Here is a 23,236-nt window from a genome sequence, read left to right on the forward strand (position 1 = left end):
ACAAATACTCAGGCTCTACTACAACTTTAGGAAATTGTTTTAATGTAAGGAGTATAAATGATCTCATAGTGAACTTGATTTGAAGGTGTCTTGATCATTTAAAAGCAACAACCAAAAAAATGTTTCAAACATTAAACATAATTGAGGGTGCTCCTAAAATTACTAATCACAAATATTTACATGTAATTTCAAAGCTTATACGGTTGTAATAATTTACACTTAAAAATAATGTACATGTTAAAAAAAAAAAAAAAACTCCAGTTGGCTGCCAGTTTTTCTGATTTCAGACCTTCTCGTACGTTTTACTTTTTCTACCAGCAGGATCTTTTCTTTATTAAGGAGATCTCCACCTTTGCCCTCTTCAGTCATCTCTTCAGTCATCTTGCTGAGGTGTAGCTGGATCAGGAAGTGAAGCCTCCGTCAACGAGTCCCCAGTGCCATGTCTCTTGAAGTGGGGGACACCGTACAACAGCAACAAATCTATGCCTTTTTTCGACTCACTCGCAGAAGGAGAATGAATTTGAGATTGTCGAGACAAGACTTTATCTTTTTCAGACTGGCTGTGACTGGAGACGGTGCCGTCTTGTGTATCGAATGCAAGATGTGCATTTTCATCCCACTCCCAGCTTTTCCTCTCTCGTGACATGGCTTTTAGGGCACTCAGGCCTTTCCTCTCACTCTTGCCCCCTAATGCAGCCCTCTGCATCTCAGGTGTCCTTTGGGATGAGTTTCCAAGCACATGGAGAACATCACCGGAGGGAGAGGGTGTGACTTCAGGACTAAGTGATGAATATTTGTGTGTTTGTGTTGCATCTGATTTCTTGCTTAGCTGCAATATGCTAAAGGCAGTTGTACTACTGGCAGAATCGTATGAGGGAGAAGTTAGCTCTGTGAATGAAGCTTGGGGCAGGGATTTGGACGTTACGTCCACGTTTACTGATTTGGATCTTGAAAGGTCAGGCAAATCATGACCAACACGAGTCCATTTTATTTTCTCCATCAGGTCCCCATCGGTCTTGGATCTGGATTGTCTCAGTCTCCTCTTTATGATGTCATCAAAGCTTGTACTTTTTGTGGCCTTTGTGGCAAGAGACACGTTCTTGTCATTTGACACATCTTTTGAAAGATCAGGTATTTGGTCGACAGTTTGACGACTGCCAGTCGGTGTGAAAGAACTGCCTGGCAGTGTTAAGGATTTGAAAATAGATCGCTTATAAGTGATAAGCGATTCATCTGTTTGTCCAACGATAGTTGATGCTTGTGTGCTGTGCACTGCTTTGTGCTCTGTCAAGTCTTCATTCTGAATGCCAAAAGGTGGGGTATTACTTCGCTCTGGAGATGGTGTCTTGATATCGTAACGTCTCTTGATGCGTGGAACACCACGACTCAGGTCAGTGACACTGTGATCTTTTGTCTCATCCTCGCTGTCACTGCTAGAAGAGGAATTAGAGCTCTGCTTTGATGGACTAGTTGAATCTTTATCACTGTGATTTTTATTTATTCTCTGTTTAACTATATCTGAGAAAGTGAACTTGTCTTCTGGACTCCTTGGAGTAGGAGACACATTTAGTTGAAAATTTTCCAGCCCTGGAGACGAGCTTTGGTGCGTTGTTTCTTGGATCCCAACAAACCTTCTCCTTAGTCTTTGTCTTCTCATAGAACCATTTTCACTGCCAGAGGAGAAAGGAGAGTCTGGTGGGGAGATCAGATCGGATTCTGTTGCATTGGATGAGATTTCGAGACGCTTTCGGAAGCGGGAGACGCCAAGATTCATTGTGGCCCATCTTGACTGAAGCTCTGAGTCTACCTCAAGTGTTGTTCTGCTGGTGTCATTTGTTGGCATGTTCTCCAGGTCACCTGAAATATCAGTATGCTTTACCAATTTGATGTTGTGGTCTGTCTTTGGATTGTAAGGAATGTTTATCCCAGGTGCTATGTGTAACCTTACGAACTTCTCTGAGGTTGTTGATGTAAAGGATTGATCTTCTCTAATTTTAGCTTTCTGGTCTCTGTTCTCATCCTCACTATCACTACTGGATGACTGTGATGCATGTTTTTTAAACCCCAGGGATTTGCTGCTGAGGCCCAATCGTAGCAATGGTGATGAAGCTTTATTATGTACCTGTCTGGCTAAGGATGGATTGACTCCTTCAAGGTTTATCTCTCCGTCAACTTTCAACAATGATTCACGAGGAATAACAGTTTTGATATCTAGACGTCTTTGAATATGTGGTATTTGGCCAAGATCCAGGGTAGGCCACTGATTTTCTGAGTTAGATCTTAATGATTGAATTATGTCAGCTGGATTCCTTAAGATCAGTGGCTCTTCTAGCTTTTGTGTTTTCATGTGGCCTCTTGTCTCATCCTCACTGCTAGAAGATGAGTCAGAACTTGGAGATGGTACCTTAATATCTAGAGGACTCTTGATATCTGTCTTTCCAAGACCAGATGAAGGCCAATGATTTTCCAATTCTACCTTTGCTGACATCTTGGTGGAAGACGTTGACACCCGCAGTTCCTCTTGCTTTTGTTGTATCACATGCCCACGTGTTTCATCCTCACTGTCACTGCTAGAAGATGAATTTGAAACTGGTGCTGGTGCTTTGATATCCAGACGCCTTTTAAATTGTCTTATATTCCAAAGATCAAGTGAAGGCCACTGGTTTCCTTGCTTTTGACTTGCTTTTTGGCTTGTTTGAACTGGCTGCTTTGATAACAGTAAATCCTCTTGTTTCAATTTTGTCATTTTGTCTTTTTTATTATCACTGTCACTACCAGGAGATGAATCAGAGTCTGTTGATTGTGCCCTAGTATCTAGAGGATTCTTTAATTCTTTTGTTTTTCCAAGATCAGGTACAGACCAACGATTTTGTGGTTTAGGATGTACTACTGGAGGAACTTTATCTGGAAGCTGCAAAATCAGCAATTCCTCTTGTTTTTTCATGTGGCCTCCAGTTTCATCTTCACTGTCACTACTGGAAGATGAATCTGAATCTGATGATGATACTTTGATATCCATAGGTTTCTTGATTTCAGTTGTTTTGCCAAGATCAGGTACAGACCAACGATTTTCTGGTTTGGGATGCACTGTTGGATAAACTTTACTTGGAAGTTTGGACATTAGCAATTCCTCTTGCTTTTGTTTCATCACATGGCCTCTTGTTTCATCCTCACTGTCACTACTAGATGATGAATCTTTATCCGCTGTAGGTGCTTTGATATCCAAACGTCTTTTGATTCGTTTTACTCTACCAAAATCAAGGATAGGCCACTGGTTTTCTGGCTTCTGGGTTGATGTAGTTACCTTAACTGGAAATTTTGAAATGTATAACTCCTCTTGCTTGTTTTGTGTGATTAGATCTTTTCTTTCATTGTCACTATCACTACTAGAAGATGAATCTGAATCTGTTGATGATGCTTTGATATCCACAGGTTTCTTGATTTGGGTTGTTTTGCCAAGATCAGGTACAGACCAACGATTTTCTGGTTTGGGATGCACTGTTGGATAAACTGTACTTGGAAGTTTGGTCATTAGCAATTCCTCTTGCTTTTGTTTCATCACATGGCCTCTTGTTTCATCCTCACTGTCACTACTAGAAGATGAAGATGAATTTGAATCTGTGGTGGGTGCTTTGATATCCAGACGTCTTTTGATTCGTTTTACTCTCCCAAAATCAATGGTAGGCCACTGGTTTGCTGGCTTTTGGGTTGATGTAGTTACATTAACTGGAAGTTTTGAAATGTATAACTCCTCTTGCTTGTTTTGTGTGATTTGATCTTTTCTTTCATTGTCACTATCACTACTAGAAGATGAATCTGAATCTGTTGATGATGCTTTGATATCCACAGGTTTTTTGATTTGGGTTGTTTTGCCAAGATCAGGTACAGACCAACGATTTTCTAGTTTGGGATGCACTGTACTTGGAACCTTGGACAATAGCAATTCCTCTTGCTTTTGTTTCATTGCATGACCTCTTGTTTCATCTCCACTGTCACTACTAGATGATGACTCTGAATCTGCAGTGGGTGCTTTGATATCCAGACGTCTTTTGATTTTTGTTGCTCTCCCAAAATCAAGGGTAGGCCACTGATTTGCTGGCTTCTTTTGGGTTATGTGGCGTTTCGTGTCATCACCACTGTCACTACTAGAAGATGAGTCTGAATCTGTTGATGATGCTTTGATATCCACAGGTTTCTTGATTTGGGTAGTTTTGCCAAGATCAGGTGCAGACCAACGATTTTCTGGTTTGGGATGCACTGTTGGATAAACTTTACTTGGAAGCGTGGACTTCAGCAATTCCTCTGGCTTTGGTTTTAACACATGATCTCTTGTTTCATCTTCACTGTCACTACTGGAAGATGAAGATGAATCTGCGGTGGGTGCTTTGATATCCAGACGTCTTTTGATTCGTTTTACTCTCCCAAAATCAAGGGTAGGCCACTGGTTTGCTGGCTTCTGGGTTGATGTAGTTACCTTAACTGGAAATTTTGAAATGTATAACTCCTCTTGCTTGTTTTGTGTGATTTGATCTTTTCTTTCATTGTCACTATCACTACTAGAAGATGAATCGGAATCTGTTGATGATATTTTGATATCCACAGGTTTCCTGATTTGGGTTGTTTTGCCAAGATCAGGTACAGACCAACGATTTTCTGGTTTGGGATGCACTGTTGGATAAACTTTACTTGGAAGCGTGGACTTCAGCAATTCCTCTGGCTTTGGTTTTAACACATGATCTCTTGTTTCATCTTCACTGTCACTACTGGAAGATGAAGATGAATCTGCAGTGGGTGCTTTGATATCCAGACGTCTTTTGATTCGTTTTACTCTCCCAAAATCAAGGTTAGGCCACTGGTTTTCTGGCTTCTGGGTTGATGTAGTTACCTTAACTGGAAATTTTGAAATATATAACTCCTCTTGCTTGTTTTGTGTGATTTGATCTTTTCTTTCATTGTCACTATTACTACTAGAAGATGAGTCTGAATCTGTTGATGATGCTTTGATATCCACAGGTTTCTTGATTTGGGTTTCATACTCACTGTCACTGCTAGATGATGAATCTGTATCTGCTTTTGGTGCTTTGATATCCAGACGCCTTTTTATCCTCGTTACTCTCCCAAAGTCAAGTGCAGGCCACTGGCTTTCCCGTTTCTGACTTGCTGTAGTTACGTTAGTTGGAAGTTTTGGGATATGTAAATCTATTTGCTTTTTTGATGTCATATAATCTTTTCTTTCATTGTCACTGTCACTGCTGGAAGACGAGTCTGACTCTGTGGATGCTGCTTTGATATCCACAGGTTTCTTGATTTGGGTTGTTTTTCCAAGTGCAGGTACAGGCCAACGATTTTCTGGTTTGGGATGCACTGTTGGAGAAAGTTTACCTGGAAGCCTTGACATCAGCAATTCCTCTTGCTTTTGTTTCATCAGTTGGTCTCTTTTTTCATCCTCACTGTCACTACTAGATGATGAATCTGAATGTGCTTTTGGTGCTTTGATATCCAGACGCCTTTTTATTCGTGTCATTCTACCAAAATCAAGGGAAGGCCACTGGTTTGGCTTTTGGTTTGCCATAGATACACTACTTGAAAGTTTTGAGATATTTATCTTCTCTTGCTTCTTTTGTGTTATGTGGTATTTCATGTCATCACCACTGTCACTACTAGATGATGAATCTGAATCTGTTGATGATGCTTTGATATCCACATGTTTCTTGGTTTGAGTTGTTTTGCCAAATTCAGGTGCAGACCATCGATTTTCTGGTTTGGGATGTACTGTTGGAGAAACTTTACTTGGAAGCCTTGACATCAGCAATTCCTCTTGCTTTGGTTTTATTATATGGCCTCGTGTTTCATACTCACTGTCACTACTAGAATCTGTATCTGCTTTTGGTGCTTTGATATCCAGACGCCTTTTTATCCTTGTCACTCTCCCAAAATCAATGACTGGCCACTGGCCTTCTGGTTTCTGACTTGCTGTAGTTACTGTAGTTGGAAGTTTTGAGATATGCAACTCCATTTGCTTTTTTGATGTCGCATGATCTTTTCTGTCATTGTCACTGTCACTACTAGAAGATGAATCTGAATCTGTTGATGATGCTATAATATCCATGGGTTTCTTGATTTGGGTTGTTTTTCCAAGTTCAGGTGCAGACCAACGATTTTCTGGTTTGGGATGCACTGTTGGAGAAACTTTACCTGGAAGCCTTGACATCAGCAATCCCTCTTGATTTTGTTTCATCAGTCGGTCTCTTGCTTCATCATCACTGTCACTGCTAGATGATGAATCTGAATGTGCTTTTGGTGCTTTGATATCCAGACGTCTTTTTATTCTTTTTACTCTCCCAAGATCAATTGAAGGCCACTGGCTTGATGCCTTCTGGGTTACCGTCTGAGTTACTTTAGTTGGAAACTTTGATATCGGCAACTCCTGTTTTTGTCTTATATTATCTCTCATGTCATGGTCACTGTCGCTACTAGAAGATGAATTTGAATCTGTGTCTCGTTTATGACTTAGTGTTGGACAGACTTTAGTTTGAATCTTTGACAAATCCTCTTTCCTCTGTTTAAGCACATTGCCTTTTTCTTGATCCTCAGTGTCAGTGCTGGAAGAGGAAGTTGAATATGCTGGATCATTGCTTTTTGGGAAAGATTTTTGAAATGACAGATGTGCAACATCCAACGTTCCTGGTTTCTTCACTCTTAGGCGAGTAGTTTCATCATCACTGTCACTACTGGTTGATGAATCTGAACCTGCTATTGGTACTTTAGTGTCAAGAGGTCTCTTGTTTGCGGATGTTTTTCTGAGTTCAAAGCCAGGCAGTTGGCTTCCTGGCTTGGGGCTTACTTTTTGAGACTGATTAGTGGGGCGTCTTACTATCATTAAGTCGTCTCGTGTATTTTTTGTCACGTGGCCTCTTGATTCATCCTCACTCTCGCTACTAGAAGATGAATCAGAACTTGGTAACAGTGCTTTGATATCTAGACGCCTTTTGAGACGAGGAATATGCTGAAGATCTACAGCAGGCCAATAGTCATCTGAATCATCAATTTTTGTCTTGGACTCTTGAAGCTGCTGAGTCTTGATTCTGCCTCTACCATCAACATATGTAATTTTTTCTTCGCTCTCACTGTGGGAAGAAGATGATGAACTTGTTCCAGGTTTTGATTTTTGTGCAACTTTCTTCTGCTTCTTTTTTGTCTTTTGTTTGATTTTAGTTTGCCTTGACTCCCTGTCACTGTCACTTGAATCAGAGGAAGCGGAAGAGGAATACTCCGGTACATCTCCTGGACTTTTGGTACCATATCCATTTTTGGCCGAGGGACTTTGAGCAACATCGCTGAATTCAAAAAGTTCTCCATCACCCTGAGAAATATCAGAGTCTGTGGTGTTTGCCTTATTTGTATGTAGAGCAGCGGATCCAGGATATTCACTTTTGCCATTCGTGGATATTCGTGGGGTTTCTGTTTTTGTGGCTATTGATAAATCTGCTCTCGTCTGAAATGAGTCTTCTACCAGCTGAACAGACTTGGGTGTGGTGTGCTTTCTGGTCGTTTGGTCTGATTCTGATGCACTTTGGGAAGAATCTGAGGATGATGAAAGGCTTTTCCTCTCAAGCTCATCTGGGTCGGGAATAGGTTCAAACTTCATGTTCCGCAGGCGCTCTGCAGCCAATTCAGCCGAGCTGCTGTCATCACTCCGCTTTTCCCTGGGACGCTCATGTAAGTCAACCTCGACCTCTTGATACTCAAACATCTCGTCGCTTCTAATGCTCTGCTGATCGCCACTCGCAACAGTGTCATAATATTGCACGTTCCTTTCCTCTGTGACCTCTAAACGGCTAAAAGTGACTCTTCTCTCCCTGTGATGTCCTATCTCTGCTGGTTCCTCAGCATTTGAAAAGGCCTGGTTGTCGTAATGTCTCTGTTGAGCAGAAGTGACGGTATGAGTTGCTGCGGAGTCTTTCTTTTTGTTGACCCTTCTACAAAGCCTATCGATACATGGTCTCGCCAGGACTCCGAGGATAAAAGCCAACAGGAACGTGAATAAAATAGACAGACACACAGCCAAAGCCATGTCGGACTGCGAGAAGCCCCCAGCTGTCTCTCCAACCGCCCCGCTTGTAGGTGTTTGTGGGGTCGCTTGAGTGCGGACCCCGGGTAAGCTCCTTTCCTGTCTTGCACCTCTCATTTTACTGATTTGGAGGTTAAAAACAGACAGAACGTGGTCTTCTTCAGACACACACACATACAGTCCCGTATCTCCCTCTGAAAAGTCACTGATGAGCAGACGATCTCCTTGCTGGCTCGCAGATGCTCGACCATCAGGTGTCCACCACTCTGACTCTAAAAAAACAGCAGCATAAAAATAACAGGAGTAAGGTACGTTTTTATTTAATGTGTTAACTCTTGATTATAGAATATGTCATGTGTTACCTTGTGCTGAGCAGGAGAGCAGGATCTCAGCGCCACTGTACACCGTCACGTCTCGGTGAAAATTTAAGTTGTTTTCAGAGCTTAAGCATGTCAGGTCCTCCTCATCCAGCTGCAGAAGGTCTTTGCCTGAGATGATGGAAGGCTCAGAACATATGATGTTCCAGGTCCGCATGCCTCTGGTCCCGTCATAAGCCATCTGCCTCCTTATACTACGCATGTTGCAGTCACAGTGCCACCTGTTTCCACCCAGCTTAACATCTGCTCCAATGTCGCGCAAAGTAAGGTACGTCAATTGCTGCATGGTTGTCAACATGTTGAACCTCAGGTCAAGAACCTTTTTGAGAGGAACACAATATCAAATGAGATTAAGTAGAGGTAATTAGCCTTATATTAAAGTTAGCAGTAAATCCTAACCCAAAACGCTTTTCTAAAAAAATGTTGACTTAACAGAATTCAACATTTCACCTGGTACAGAGAATAGGCATAAAAAAACCAGGCTTACCTTGAGTTGCTCTAAATCCTGAAACATCTGTGGATCCAGATGTGTAATCAGGTTATGCTGTAAGTGAAGCTCCCGCAGCTGATGAAGGTCACCAAGGACTCCCGGTTGAAGACTTGAGATCCTGTTGAAAGACAGCTCCAGGACCTGTAAGGATTCAACAGCATCCAGGCCTCCGAGAAAAGAAATGAGAATTAATTAGAATTCAACATCATCAGGAAGCAGATTCCAAAAAGAAACAAAGATCTCCTCTGAGGTAAGATCTTTTAAATTTTGTACATTTAATCATATTACAACTGCAAACATTCATATGTCGGAATTTTATGTCAAGATCAACACAAAGCAGTGCATAATTTTGAAGTGGAACAAAAAGACGTTTTTCTTTTAATATAGAAATATATATTACGAATAAAAATATGAAAAGTGTGATGTTTATTTGTATTCAGGCCACTTTTGTCGTGAAGGAAAATTCAAATTCAAAAAACTTTATTGATCACTAAAGGAAATTAAATGTTGCAATTCATATAAACTCTAACCAATTAACTAACCCCACATTACCTTTAACACACCTGCACTGTGTTGGCTGCATCATGTTATGAAGATCAGAAGCCAGGCCAGAATTTTTCAACAGGAGTGTCTAGGTACCATACCACTTTATTTCTAAAGCATTTAAAACGTAGCAGCTGACCAAAATGCTGCACAAAATTGTAAAAGGAAGGACAAAAACAAAACAATCCAGACAACTATAAGAAAACAGAACTTAAAACATCACGGATCCAAGGAAAGAGAGTGATATTAAGACTTAGCTGCTAGCTCACTTTGGGTTAAAAGCCAAAAAAAAAAAAAAAAAAGTGCATTTCAGTGAGTTTTAAAAACGGCAAGAAATGGGGCCTGCCTGACCTTTAGCAGCAACTCATTCCACGTTTTAGGAGCCAGAGCTGCAAAGGCTCCGACTCTTAAACGCATCTGGTCAAATGATCTAAAGAAAAGACCATCCGACGACATAAAAACTAACAAAATAATTTTCAAATGGATTCAAAACTGAACACAAAGCCAATGAAAAACTAGAGTTATGCGAGCTTGTTTACCTGCACCGGTTAAAAATCATGGAGCAGAATTGTGTACCAGATGTACCAGGGAGGCCTGGGAGTCATAATAATCCAGATGTGAGGTAATAAAAGCATGGATCACTGCGTCTGGCTGGCGCCTAGAATTTAGGGTCTTGATTTTTGACCAGAGCTTCAGCTGAAAGAAAGACGACTTAACCACAGTGTTGATATGGCAGGCAAATTTTAGGTTGCCATCCAGTTTTACTCCTAGCTTTGTGATGACTGACTTTTTTTTTTTTTTTTTTTTTTACATGGGACCATAGGGAAAACTCAAAGGTGGCAGATAGGGTCACTGATGATCCTGAATTTGACACATCGAAGTTCCGAAATTTGACTTCAGTTTTATTATCCTCTCGTCTTTAAGTTCATATCTCGGCAGAATAACAGAGGACTGACAAAGACAGAACAGAGGAAGCCAAAACAACAACAACAAAAAAAATTTCCTGTTCGAACTTTGATATAGGCAAGGTAGAAGAAACAGAAAGTATATGGAAGTTGTTCTGGACAAATAAAGCAATAAATTAACTTGGAAAAGACTTAAGATAGTGGTAGAGATTAACCTTCCAGAAGGCCATAAACAAACGACCAGAGCTGCAATGGGATAATCCAGATCAAAACATATCCATATATAGTCAGGTCCAGAAAATCTAATTTACAATTTATACCAAAGCTTGAAAACTAGTGCTCTCCATCCAATCTCTCAAATAGGCCAGCTCACTGTCTCTACATGTGCAAATCTGGTAAAGGCAAACCTCAAGAGGCTTGAGTTATTGAAAGCATTGATGTAGGAAGACTGATAGAGCGATGCATGCTACGCATTCATATTTCTACTTCCAATAGAATGCTATGTATCCTTTTTCCTCCACCTAACCAGAACTGGGCCTCAGGACTCTCAAAGCAGCTCTTCAAATGGCAGAAAGCAAAAGAAATACTTTTCCAAGGAAGAAAAAACATATTCAGCCAAGCACAGGGAGGCCTGTGAAACAATGAAATCATAAATATTTCATTTGCACACTCACACCTTGGCTAAGTCAATGGAATGTCAATATAAACCGTAACAACGGCGTCATTATCTTGGGAGGTTCGCTCACTTGTGCATGGTGCAAAGTTCTAAAGATAAAGGATAGAAAGGGTTTGTGTATGTGTGGAATTGAAAGGCAAATCCGAACAATTACAAACTGTATACACATTTGGATTGTAGAGTATAAGCTCCTTTTTTAGATTTATACTTAATTATGCCTTTTTTTTTTTTTTTTTACCAAAGCCTGATCAATTTAGCCAGTTTTAGTAACTCAGCCATTTCCTAACTTCATTCCATACGGCAAATAAAGGCGTGTCTGTAGAAGTTATCAGATGAATGTTCTTCTCCTGCCACTCCTAAAAAAAAAAAAAAGATTTCTTTCTGGGAACTCGGTTAAACAAACTGGCTTCACTGGGTCACTGCATCCGTCTCCATTTAAACATCCAAAATATTTAGATTACCTAAACATTGATTTAAATTAAATATTACGTTTGGATCATTTTGTCGCTCATGGTCCAGTTCTGTCAGTCTGACCTTGATTTACACGCTCTACACAGAGTACGCACCAGATAAGAACCAACATACCTGACATTGAAATTAGTCGGGTACAAAGATAATAAAACAAAGAAAGGTGAGTCTCATTTTGAAAATTAATAATGAATCATCTCTTGCTAATTTGCTTTTTTTAGTGGTTAATGTCAGATTATCTTGACCCTTCTTGATAATTAACGGAAACATATTTATTAGCATTACTAAAAACAAACCTATAAATGCTGAACATCTTTTTTCATCATTTATCTTCACCAATAACAAGGTGTGGGGTTTTTAATAATATTTAAAGCTGACAACAAAGGTGGAAAATTGCAACTATAAAACGACACAAATGTGAGAAAAAAGGTGCGACATCAGCATTAATCATTAAAATCTCCTTTTGTGATTTATTTTACATAGAACTGTTATATTTAAACATGAGTTCCTTATCAGGGCTGTACACATTTTTTTTGTTGATAACAGGGGTGTGCTATGGCCTTAAAATATACATAAGAGGCCTGCTTTATTATTATTATTATTATTATTATTATTCATAATCATGTGACAATCATCAACCAAGATTTCACAATCCTGCGTGCAGCAGCCCTGGAAATGTACCCACATTAACTCATGTAGCATGCAAAATCCTGGACAGCATTTCTATGTTATAATCTTGCACAGTGCAGAGGGATTCTTGGGATTTTATTTTCCCTCAGGCAACATGCATAGTGTGCGGACGCAGTGTGACGATACAGAGAGAGGGATCTCTCAGTCGTCTTTGCACAATCTCTCAAGATAGGGGTGTTCAAAGTGCAGCCTGGGGGCCATTTGCAGTTCTTGGGGAAAAAACATTTGGTTCGTCCCTTGACCACAGTTCAAGAATCACAAATTTGCATCTTCTTACATAGAAAATATTAGGAGAGGCACAAAGTATTTTTTTTAACTAATGGTGTTTTTTTTGTTGTTTTCATTTTAAAATCATTGTAAGTAGGAAAAAACATCTCGCAACTTTTTACTCAAGAACTAACTTGGATACACCCGAAAAAGAATCATGGCCCCTGAACTCGGAGCTTTCAACTCGGTAATTTTGTCCCTTTTATGGGATTTATGTGTATAGACTAATATCAACTATCCATTTCTGTGTAGACTTGTCATTATGACTGTGCTCATTATTCCACCGAAATAACCTGTTGTCAGTTTTCTGACCCACCAAACCCAGCCACAGTGTTTTTCCTAAAAGATCAATTTTAGTTTCATCTGACCAAACCACACGCTTCCTGTTGAAGTCCCAGTAAATCTAAAATGTTTCTGTTTGTGACGACATAATAGGCTTTTTCTTCTGGAATTACTCTCAAACATACTTTGTCTCCCATGTGGTTGATTTGAAGATTCTGCGTCCGCAAAGTGCTACTCTTTGAAAAATGCCTTAACTATGTCTATTTTTAATGGATTGTTATGGAAACCAGTGACTCCCACTGGTACTAAAACAATTATTCCTAATTACATGATTTTGCTTCCAGAGAAGGTTAAAGGTCGGATTTGAGGGATTTTAGCATGTTGCTGACAGCAGGCTTTTCTCCTTTAAGCACCTTGATAATGTTTAATGTGGATGGGTATATGATTATATAACACCTGCTCACCCCGCGGCAGCCGCTCCAGCAGGTTCCTCTCAGCTGATAGCAGCTGCAAGGCAGGGGCCCAGCTCAGGCATCTGGACCGGCTCCCGGCCGCCGAGCGACGCCCGAGACGTCGAGCCGTGACTGTTGTCTCTATGCAGAGAGACAAGTGTGGGATGCTGTTGTTCCCCAGCCACAGGTTCCTGAGGTTGGGATGCGGTTGATGAAAAGCGACAGAACTGAGGAGGTTATGAGACAAGTCGAGCTCGGCGATGGGGTCCTGGATGGGCTGCGGTACTGAGGACAGGCCAGCCGAGGAGCAGTTCAGCAGCAGAGCTCCTCTGCAAACGCAGGATTCCGGACAGGGAGGCGAGGAAGAGGAGCACCAGAGATCCAAGGAGGCCAGGAGCAGCACAGCTGCCCAAAATGACGAGCGGCGTACCGTCATGGCAACCCCAGGCCTTTAAAACTAGAAATGAAAAACGTCAGCCCTCTTCAGACAAGAAGCAACCCGATCAAGTGGTTTGACGGCAAGTTTTGAGAATTAAAACCGAGGCGATTTGAGTTGAAGAAACTCACCTGGGTAAAAGCTGTCACCAGGCTGACAGGAAACCTTGTGACTCTTCTCACACCTGAACTATACTGTCCAGCATGTTCTGATCAAAGTCTGAAGTGGATGCTGCTCCTTCAAATCTTTACGAGCCCCAGCCCAAAAATGTCACAGTGATTTATTCAATCATTTACATGGCTGGTTAATGCCTTACCGTCGTCGTTTCCCCTCCGTCGATGCGATGCCAAGATAAGCCATCCCGAACAGTTATGATTAAGAGAACCATGCCCCGGTTGCACATTCTGTCAGATGATAGCGCTGTGTAATGATCACTGGTATTTCTTTTTATGATTTTAAAGGACCATGTAAACACATGAGGTACAGCAAAGCGCAGATAAGAGATTTCACGTAGTGACAAGTTTCCTTAATGAAAAAGAAGCCAGTGAAATGTTGGATGTTTTTTTTTAGATATATATTTATTTTATTTTAAACGTATCCATGTTGTCACATTGAAGTGATGAAAAACGAAACTTTTCTCACCAAAGGCATCAAGTCCACTCCAACATTGTTACATAACAGGCCACACACAACCCAAAGCAACAGTCCAAAACTTTTTATATTGTATTGCACAAAATTCAAACCACTCTAAACTGCGTCCACTTTCAGCACCATTGCCTCGTAAAGAGATTAGCATTTACGCCGCAAAAGTATTCCCACCCACCAAACTTTCCACACGACACGGCCAACAACAAATTCCAATGTAATTTATTGTTTAGTTTTTTATTTTTTATTTTATTCATGTATCTTGAGGCAAAGTAGAGCATAATTGTGATTCGGACGGGAATCGATATACTATAAATGTGAAAAGCTCAATAGGTGTGAATACTTTCGCAAGGCGCTGCTCTGTTAGCACAACTCGTACACTCCTTCCTATTAGCATTAGAAAAGCCTCACAATTTAGGTAAAATATAAATAACATTTCATCCCTTTAAGTCCGTTGGCACGTGCATGATAAACAGTTCAACATGTGCAGAAAGAGACGTTCTGTTTGAGTTCTGCATATTTTTAAGTTACCCATCTTGTAGTGTCTCAATGAAGTCAGTTAGCACTTTTACACAAACCCTTTTGTGAACAGATGTGAGGTGATGGAGAAGCAGGAAATAAATACAGCAGCTTCCGACTGCTACAAACATGTGGCGTAAACTGCAGAACAACTTCAGTGTTTACAATAGTTTTCTGAATTTAGGATACAGGCTGACGAATCTTATAAAAAACAATGTGTTTCTTTTTATTTTTACGAACTCCCGTAATATCTTTGGGTAGATTTGTAATAAAATGTAAATTTGGCACTCACAGAAATGGCTCAACTTAACCGCCAGGTTAAACTCGAACTTAAACTGAACTCTGTCCAAAATGTGCAGGTTTGGAAGAGGCTTGTCTGATTTCACAGTCGACCGACTGCAGGCGGATGGAACGGCGGCGCTAGTGAGCTTTCCCACACGGGTTGTCTGAGATCTGGCAGCCCATGTTGGGGAACTTCACCAGTACGCGGAACAGAGTCCCATCTTCGCACATGCAGAGCTTGTACCTCTCCAGGCCGTCGTTGAATGTCAGGTCTGTGGAGCTGGGAATGCGTGTGGCGTTGAACATCACTGAGCCGTTGAGGACAATGCTGTTCTCCTGCCAAGAGGAAAACGTCGTCAGGGCGTCTATTCTTCAAGACCCGGCCTTATTGGGCTCGATACAAATTGCGTGGACAAACCCAATCATGTGTGATTTCAATTGGCCTTCTTATTTAATGGGAACATCACAATTGCAAAATTGTGTTTTTTATTTTTACATTAGTAGAGAATAGACAAAGTTTTGCGCACATTTGTAATGGAAACGCAGCGAGCAACTGGAATTACAGTCTCATCCCTCCAGAGCAGTTGAAATGAATCACCGAGAGCTAAAAATGAGTGTATGCATTTTCTGAGCACTATAAATACAGCATGTCATTATGCTTCATACTTACAGCTCTGAGCTCAATGTCTCCACCCATTTTAAACTCCACAGTGCGGCCCATGATGTTCACTCCCTCATTACCGCGAATGATGGCCTTAGTGTCTCCCTTGATGTTCAGGTCAGATGATGCGCTGCTAGTGATCTGAAAATAAAGAGCAAAATATGTCACTAAAATGAGAAAAGCACCAGTTCCTCACACAAAAACCTAAATACATCAGGATTACATGAGAGAAAGTTCCAAGAACCCCCCCCCCCCTTGTTTTTCACTCATTTACTTCATACTTGATGTGCTTTTGTTTTAGCACCACACCAACTGGAATTACAGTCAATTTTTGCAAGAAACTGCAAAAATACGCCTGTTAACAATCACATTACTTCAAAAACAATTCACGCTTTTCTTTTGGCAAAGAAACTAAGGGAAATTTGGTCAGCATCTACTATCTCTCTTTCGTTTTCAATCAATTTTTACTGTTACGGACAGCAATAAGAGCAATATCGCCTGCACAGGTTGTAAAATATAATTAATGAATCATGTTTTTTTTTGTTTTTTTTACACACAGCTGTCAGAGCAGAGCCTGGCTTCCCTACACACCCTTTCAGTGGACGCCTTTTTAACACTGAGGACTTTGACTCCTTTGGGCAGGTGGAACTCGTGGTTTTCAAAGTCTGTGCTGAAGAAAGTTGTCTGCGTCCGAGGGTCTGTGAAGGATATGCCGACGTCGCTGACGACGGAGGTCTTGTCCTTTTCCACGCTCAGCTTCGTGTTGCCTTGCTGGAACACAACCTGTTGGAAAAACAGAGCAAAAAGAACAGACAAGAGGCTCTAACTGGGTTCCCAAACGCTGTCGTTTCTTTGGAGAAAACTCGCCGTGTGTAAATGTTTTCTTACTGGGTTGTTGTTGCCCACGATGACCAGGTCCTGGTCTTTGCGGCCGCCGACCGTGCTCTTGTGCAGAGGATGAACAATTCCCATGTCGGCCTTCTGTTTGAAGCGCAGCAGGCCGCTCTCGTGGAACTCCATGCTGTCGCAGCCGTTTGGGCCGATTCGGATCACCGTCCATATTACCAGTGTGATCTGAGTGACAGCGTAGTCGCGTTAGAGCTCATTTGTCAAGCTACAAGCACAAACTTGGAAAGTGGGACAAAGAAAACCATTGTTGAATGTAAACCATAAGACGTCCTGTCTGCAGTTTGCAACAAGGCATAAAGAAGGAGCTCTGGTAAGATGGGACCAAATTGGTCTACATGCAAAATGTCATCTACTTAGGAAAACTAACACTGCACATCATCCTCAATACACCACCCTTCATGTTGAAGCATGGCGGAGGCAGCATCACGAAGTGGAAATGCTTTTCTTCAACAGTTGGTCATAATTAACGGGATGACGGATGGAGGTAAAGAATCCTAGCAAAAAGTCTGCTTGAGGCTACACAAAACGTATGGAGGGGAGGTCTACCATTCAGAATAACAATTATAAACAAAGATTAAACAGGTTTTTTTTGTGTTACTATGGTCCAGATAAAGTTTAAACTTAAATTCAGAGAGAATTTGAACTTGAAAACTGCTTTCTACAGATGCTCTCCATCTGATATGATCACATTTAGTGGATTTCACAAGGAGAAATGGCCAAAAAGTTCAGCTTGTAGCTGACGCATACTCCCAAGTTGGTCTAAATACAAACACATGCCACACTTTTAAGACTGTTTTCCACAAGTAAAAATCTTGTGAAAAACATGCATCATTGCTCTTCCACTCCAGAAGTGAACACTAATTTTAGTCTGTCTTTCACGTGGAATGCTAAAAATCCCAAATAAAGTTTGGTTGCACTGTAAGAAAGTGTGGAAAAAGGTCCCAAGGGTTATATTTCTTTGCAAGTTACTGCAGTCAGACTAAAAGGCTTACAATGAGATTAATTAAGGCGAGCAGGAAGAGGAGCACTATGATGCAAACAGCCATGTTTCCCTTGCGTCCTCTCAGCCCGGTCTTATGAAGACGTTCTTCTTCTATGGGTACATAGCCCGCTTTGAAGTTGCTGTTGTGCTCCTTGTTGATGTTGCGCCTCTCTATGGCCTTCTCACGCATGGACTTCTTCACAGGGCCATTGGAGCTCTCCTGCGAGGCAAAACGACAAAATATGCGCATTAAACACCAAGATAACCTTTACTACTAAACTTTAATTAACATTCAAAACTGGACTGTAGTTTTACATAACCAGAGGGGTGTCCATACTTTATACAGATACGATACTGAGCCGAGTTTTCCTTATTTTGTTTAGATGCTTATCATAACATACATAACCAAATCTCTGCGTCGGTATGGGTGTTAAATGCTCAGCGACAGCCTGACTGTGGTCATCACAACTAAAAATAAACTACGCTCTTAATAGTGACGAAACGGATATGAAGTCCTTTCTCTCATAAACATTTAAGTTGCGTCCTATTTTAAGAGCAAAAACAGTGGCGCTTTCAAACAGCAAGTCTTTCTGAGAAAACAAGTTTCATGTCTTAAAAACATCGACGCGAAGGCCAACATTCATAAGGCTGCACTCATATTTCCATCCACAGCGGCAACAAAACACGCCACGCTTAAATAAACCACCTTAACCTAAACACTTTATCACTAACAATGACTTCGGGTTACTCTTTTGGTGGAACATGATGAGAAGGCTTAATAAAATGTGAGAAAAAGAGCAAATAAAGAACATAACGGACCTCCTCGGACGCCATGTTGACCCTCCCTCCTCTGCTGACAGAGAGCGGACCAACCTTCACTGGCGAAGGTGACTGAAGCGTTTCCGCTACAATATGGGCAGACAGACAATTTACTCAGTTATATTTTTAATTCTACTCCTTATGAAGAACCTAATTACAGACCACGACGTGGTGTTTAATTTTTATCTCCTCAGCTTGTCAGAAACGCTTGTGCGCCGAGGATAAAAGATGGTTTGTTCCATGATGAAGCAGCCAATGGCAGAATGATCCTAAAATAGGAAAAACACATCCATTCATATTTTCCAAAGGTAAACTGGAAATATTCTATACTTTACTGCTCTTTGTGGGTGTATTTTTTGGTAAAAAAAAAAAATAAATAAATAAATAAAAAAAGGAATGTATAATTTTTCTTTTTCAAGAGGGGAAAAAAAGAAGTTTTACTCTAGATGATTGGGAAAAGTAATCAGCCTTAAAAATATTTATAATGTTAGCAATTTTAGGTTGCCATTGGTTTTGTTTTTGTGTAAATTAAAAATGAATAATTACAAACGTGTAACATAATAATTAAACTAGTACTTCAGCAGTTATAGTATACAGCAGCGGTTCTTGCATTAATGGCGCTCTGGGCGAGATCCCCCTTCCGTCTCCAACATATGACCAACCACAGAAAGTATATTTATCATTAAAAACAAAACAAACAGATAGATGGATGAAGGGATGTTATTTTTCTTTTATTTGATGAAGAGGTATATTGTGTATTAACATAAATATAATTGCGTTCAGTTACAGCCAAGGCTAATTTCCATTGTTTGTCCCCCTGCCAAATGGTGCAGACTGAATAACCTAAAATTAATAGCAATAATGATAACAATCTTTATTGTCATGGAACCATGCAATAAGTTACATGGATTATAACGACATTTGTAATAAATAAAGCAAAACAACAAACAGGGGTCGTTATTATTCATCTGGTGTTCTACAACAACAAAATAAAGTGTGTTTACATAATTAGTTAGCCTGGGCGCTGTTCTGGGATGGATCTGTCCAAGGTGTACTGCGCCTCTCACCCATCAGAGGGCGCCATCAGGTTTTCAGCAGAGTTGTTTTTATGGTAGCAGACCAAAACACAAAGCCATGACAGAACTTCAAGTTGTATTATGCTGTAAATGGGACAGAATGACAGACATTCAAAATTAGCACATTTTGAATGTCTTATATATATATATATATATATATATCTCACATTGAGATAGATGATGAGATACTTGAGATATATCATCATCATCAGGAGGCAGAGGACTAGTGAGTGTGAGAGCCACTGTCCTGGATGAGACATCCAAGATCCATAAATACATCAAGGACAAAGCCTCAACTGACGATGTGCTCAGCAAATGTCTCAGACAATGGGGAACAGAGGATGAGGTGCTGGAGGAACCATCATGGGAAGACAAGCCTCTACATCGGATGTACCACCGACAAATAACTGAAGTGGCTGATATCAGGAAATCCTACCAATGGCTGGAGAAAGCTGGACTCAAGGACAGCACAGAGGCCCTCATCCTGGCTGCACAGGAACAGGCCCTAAACACCAGAGCAATAGAGGCTCAGATCTACCACACCAGACAAGACCCAAGGTGTAGGCTGTGCAAGGAGGCCTCTGAGACAGTCCAGCACATAACAGCAGGGTGCAAGATGCTGGCAGGGAAAGCGTACATGGAACGACATAACCAAGTGGCGGGCATAGTGTACAGGAACATCTGTGCCGAATATGGACTGGAAGCCCTGAGATCAAAGTGGGGGACACCCCCAAAGGTGGTGGAGAATGACCGAGCTAAGATCCTGTGGGACTTCCAGATCCAGACAGACAAGATGGTAATGGCGAACCAACCGGACATTGTGGTGGTGGATAAAGAACAGAGGAAAGCCGTTGTGGTGGATGTAGCAATACCAAGTGACCACAACATCAGGAAGAAGGAGCACGAGAAACTGGAAATTTATACAAATTTATTTAATTTTGTCACTTAAATATTCACTTATTGTTTGCTAAGTTAGTTAGTTTTGCTTTATTTGTTTATAAAATGTTTTAGTTAATTTTGTATTTATTTGTTCTTTTGTTTGGTCAGACATCCCTCCTGTGGTAGATTTGGGTTACTCCACCCCTATTTAAGCAGCCTTTGTTCTTTGTTTGGGAGGTCAGTTTTGTTTGTGTTTAGTTAGAGTTCAGTTGACCTCAGTTAATTTGGATCCAAATATGTTATTTATCTTTTGATTTATTCTTGCTTTAAATTTTTATGCTTTGTTGATGATTTTTGAAGAATTAAATTGAAGCCTTTTTCTACTTTGAACATTTTTTGTCTTCGTTTGAGTATGGTCCCTCACAATGATTTAATTTTTGCTTTTGTGGTTTTCCATACCTGCTGTGGTATAAATGTTCTGAAGCCTTTTATCCACTATTATTTTAATTACTATTAATTCATTAGGATTATTCATGCATTGCACAGTGCTAGAAACAGTCTGTGACTTATTATATTTATTTTTTATTAATTTTCGCAGACAATTTAATGTTGTGACTATTTTACCAAACATAAGAAACCCAGAACCCAGAAGTTCTTGGCTTTCTTAATTCAGGACTTGGGGATTAAAGGACTTCATGATTGTATTTCAAAGGCAGATTTCAAAAGCAACTCGGACAAGAGTTTGGGTCAGGTGCTATTCCAGGATGTAGACGTGTGAAAGAATCTCCACGATGTCAGTAACACAGAGTAGCATGCCTTAGTAGGTGTGTGTGTGCGTGTGTGTGTGTGCGTAAGTAAAATGCTCGCTACCTTTCTGTGCATAATAATGTATGCATATATATATGATTTTTTAAATTTATTTATTCTTTTTTTTGTCACAGTACCCCCAAGAATTTAAAACGACTTTCACCCCTGTGTAAAAGTGAATAAATGTCATTGATCATTTATTTGTGTGTTCTATAATTTTGTTGGCCCTCTCAAAAGTGATACTATCAACAATATAGTAATTCAGAATTAACAGTAATTTGAATGTTATGCTATATTGAACTTGAAATTAGTGTAAAATATTCTTAGTGGAGCATAAAACAGGTATTATTACTACAATGACATGAATGCTGTTGAACCGTGTGCTTGTGCAGAAGCTTCAGATTTTTCCTCCCTCTTTTCTCTTCTTCCCCCTCTCTCTTTCCCCTTCCCTTCTTCCCTGCACTGTTTACATTCAGTTCAAGTGTCTCAAACACTGCTTTCCCAGCAGATGTTTCAGCCCGGAGAGGCTTGTAGAGCGTGTTTATTTAAAACTCCACTCCACCGGTTTATGTTTTTGTTTTATGGTAAAATTTTGTGCTGCTTGAAATGCAAGAAATGACACCTGATGTCCCTAATTGATGGTGCCAATGTAAAAAGCATAACATCTCCAAAGATACACTATTTTGGTGTCATTTTGATGAAAGAAGCAACAAATCTTTGGATTTCTGTAGCCGAGATACCATTCACAGTTGGAAAACTTCAGGAAAAGTTAATCATTTTGATATCGCCATAGCAACCAGTAATATTTTCTGGGGTTACGTTTCTCACCAGGTTGCTTTTGTTATATTAAACCTTTAATAGGGTGGATAGTAAGTTAGTGTGCTGGATTTAGGGACTAGTTTCAAGATATCATAAAAGCTGAATCACAAAGATAAACAAAAAGAGAATTATATCATTTCCCCGACGCTAATTTTATTCTCATGCTGATGCCTGGAGGGGAACCTGAAATGATGAGGTCTGTAATCATGTCACGTCTCATCAGTCAGTTTTAGAAAATGCTGCTGTGTTGGATTGCAAAAATAAAACAGGAGCTTCAGTCACCCTGAGGCTTGTGCTAATAATGACCTCATACATATAACCCGCCTGACCCCGGTGATCTTGTGAGGAAGTGTAATGGTAGATAATAATTGTCACCCTGATTCACCTGAGAAGAGCATGGCTGGATTACACACTGCGGTATCTATGCAGAAGTGATGAGAGTTTCAGGTTTACGTTATGGAAACTCACAGAGCAATTAGTTATAAACAACATGATTGAGTAACGTCTTCTCCAGAAACCAAATATTCCCACAAACACATCTTTCCAAAGGTCTTCCAAACAGGTTTTCAGCACTCTAGTTGGTATTTCAACTAGAGGGGGGTTGGTCAGCGTCGCTCCTTCACCCTGACGTTCCTTCCCTGGGGGGTTGGGGGGGGCGCCGATTTATGTTTTCGCATCCACCTGAATAATGTGTAGTTGCGCCACTGTCTCTCATTAGAAAACAGTATGAAAACATTAGCTGCTACGCTAACAATCAGCGGTTACTTTGGGCCAATTTAGTTACATAGGAAATATTTTTTGGTTGTTTAGAAGCGAATTTCTGGCTGCAAAGTCAACTAATTCTGAACTTTCATCTTTACCTGTGAAAGGTAATGCCAATGAATCCAGTTTGTTTCGTAAAACGGTTTAAACAAGTCCACACAGCACAGGACTTGAGGAGCTCCGATCGCCCTGCTGCCACATAGAAGATGGCGGAGGCTTTTACGTACGACTCAGCGCTCCATGAGGGGTCTACGTATATGATGTCTATGGTGTGACAACTCTCTCTCTGTTACAACCATACCCGGTCTCCCCTAACACACAAAATGTTAAATGTATGCCTGATAAAAGACAAAGGGATGCAGTGCTTTGCTACACTATCACTAGATTAACAGGTCAGGAAAAAGGTAATTAAGAAAAAA

At 40.5% G+C, this 23,236-nt stretch overlaps 2 protein-coding genes across 2 annotated transcripts; both read right to left on the minus strand.

Annotated features, from left to right (window-relative positions):
* Positions 1-25: 25 nt before the first annotated feature.
* Positions 26-13,689, minus strand: lrrc66 (leucine rich repeat containing 66). The gene is made up of 4 exons (XM_088005288.1): positions 13,234-13,689; positions 8,936-9,105; positions 8,434-8,767; positions 26-8,343 (listed from the first exon to the last, which is right to left on the minus strand). The coding sequence occupies exons 1-4, from the start codon at positions 13,655-13,657 to the stop codon at positions 374-376; spliced, it is 8,898 nt and encodes a 2,965-aa protein (XP_087861414.1). The 5' UTR covers positions 13,658-13,689; the 3' UTR covers positions 26-373.
* A 527-nt stretch (positions 13,690-14,216) lies between these two features.
* On the minus strand, positions 14,217-18,836 carry sgcb (sarcoglycan, beta (dystrophin-associated glycoprotein)). The gene is made up of 6 exons (XM_014971681.2): positions 18,475-18,836; positions 17,666-17,875; positions 16,653-16,838; positions 16,356-16,547; positions 15,774-15,905; positions 14,217-15,439 (listed from the first exon to the last, which is right to left on the minus strand). The coding sequence occupies exons 1-6, from the start codon at positions 18,487-18,489 to the stop codon at positions 15,242-15,244; spliced, it is 933 nt and encodes a 310-aa protein (XP_014827167.1). The 5' UTR covers positions 18,490-18,836; the 3' UTR covers positions 14,217-15,241.
* Between the last annotated feature and the right edge of the window lie 4,400 nt (positions 18,837-23,236).

Source organism: Poecilia mexicana, unplaced genomic scaffold (genome assembly GCF_051168715.1).
Source record: "Poecilia mexicana isolate PSO_F unplaced genomic scaffold, ASM5116871v1 scaffold_4, whole genome shotgun sequence".
NCBI classification, from domain to species: Eukaryota; Metazoa; Chordata; class Actinopteri; order Cyprinodontiformes; family Poeciliidae; genus Poecilia; species Poecilia mexicana.

Excerpts from the sequence above, each read along its gene's own strand:
- lrrc66 (XM_088005288.1), bottom strand. The coding sequence starts at position 13,657 with ATGACGGTACGCCGCTCGTCATTTTGGGCAGCTGTGCTGCTCCTGGCC. Across the intron at positions 8,768-8,935 it reads AGGATTTAGAGCAACTCAAG|GTTCTTGACCTGAGGTTCAA; the intron begins GTAAGCCTGGTT and ends CCTCTCAAAAAG. Across the intron at positions 8,344-8,433 it reads GCTCTCCTGCTCAGCACAAG|AGTCAGAGTGGTGGACACCT; the intron begins GTAACACATGAC and ends CTGTTTTTTTAG.
- sgcb (XM_014971681.2), bottom strand. Across the intron at positions 16,839-17,665 it reads TCGCCTTAATTAATCTCATT|ATCACACTGGTAATATGGAC; the intron begins GTAAGCCTTTTA and ends GCTGTCACTCAG. Across the intron at positions 15,440-15,773 it reads GAGACATTGAGCTCAGAGCT|GAGAACAGCATTGTCCTCAA; the intron begins GTAAGTATGAAG and ends TCCTCTTGGCAG.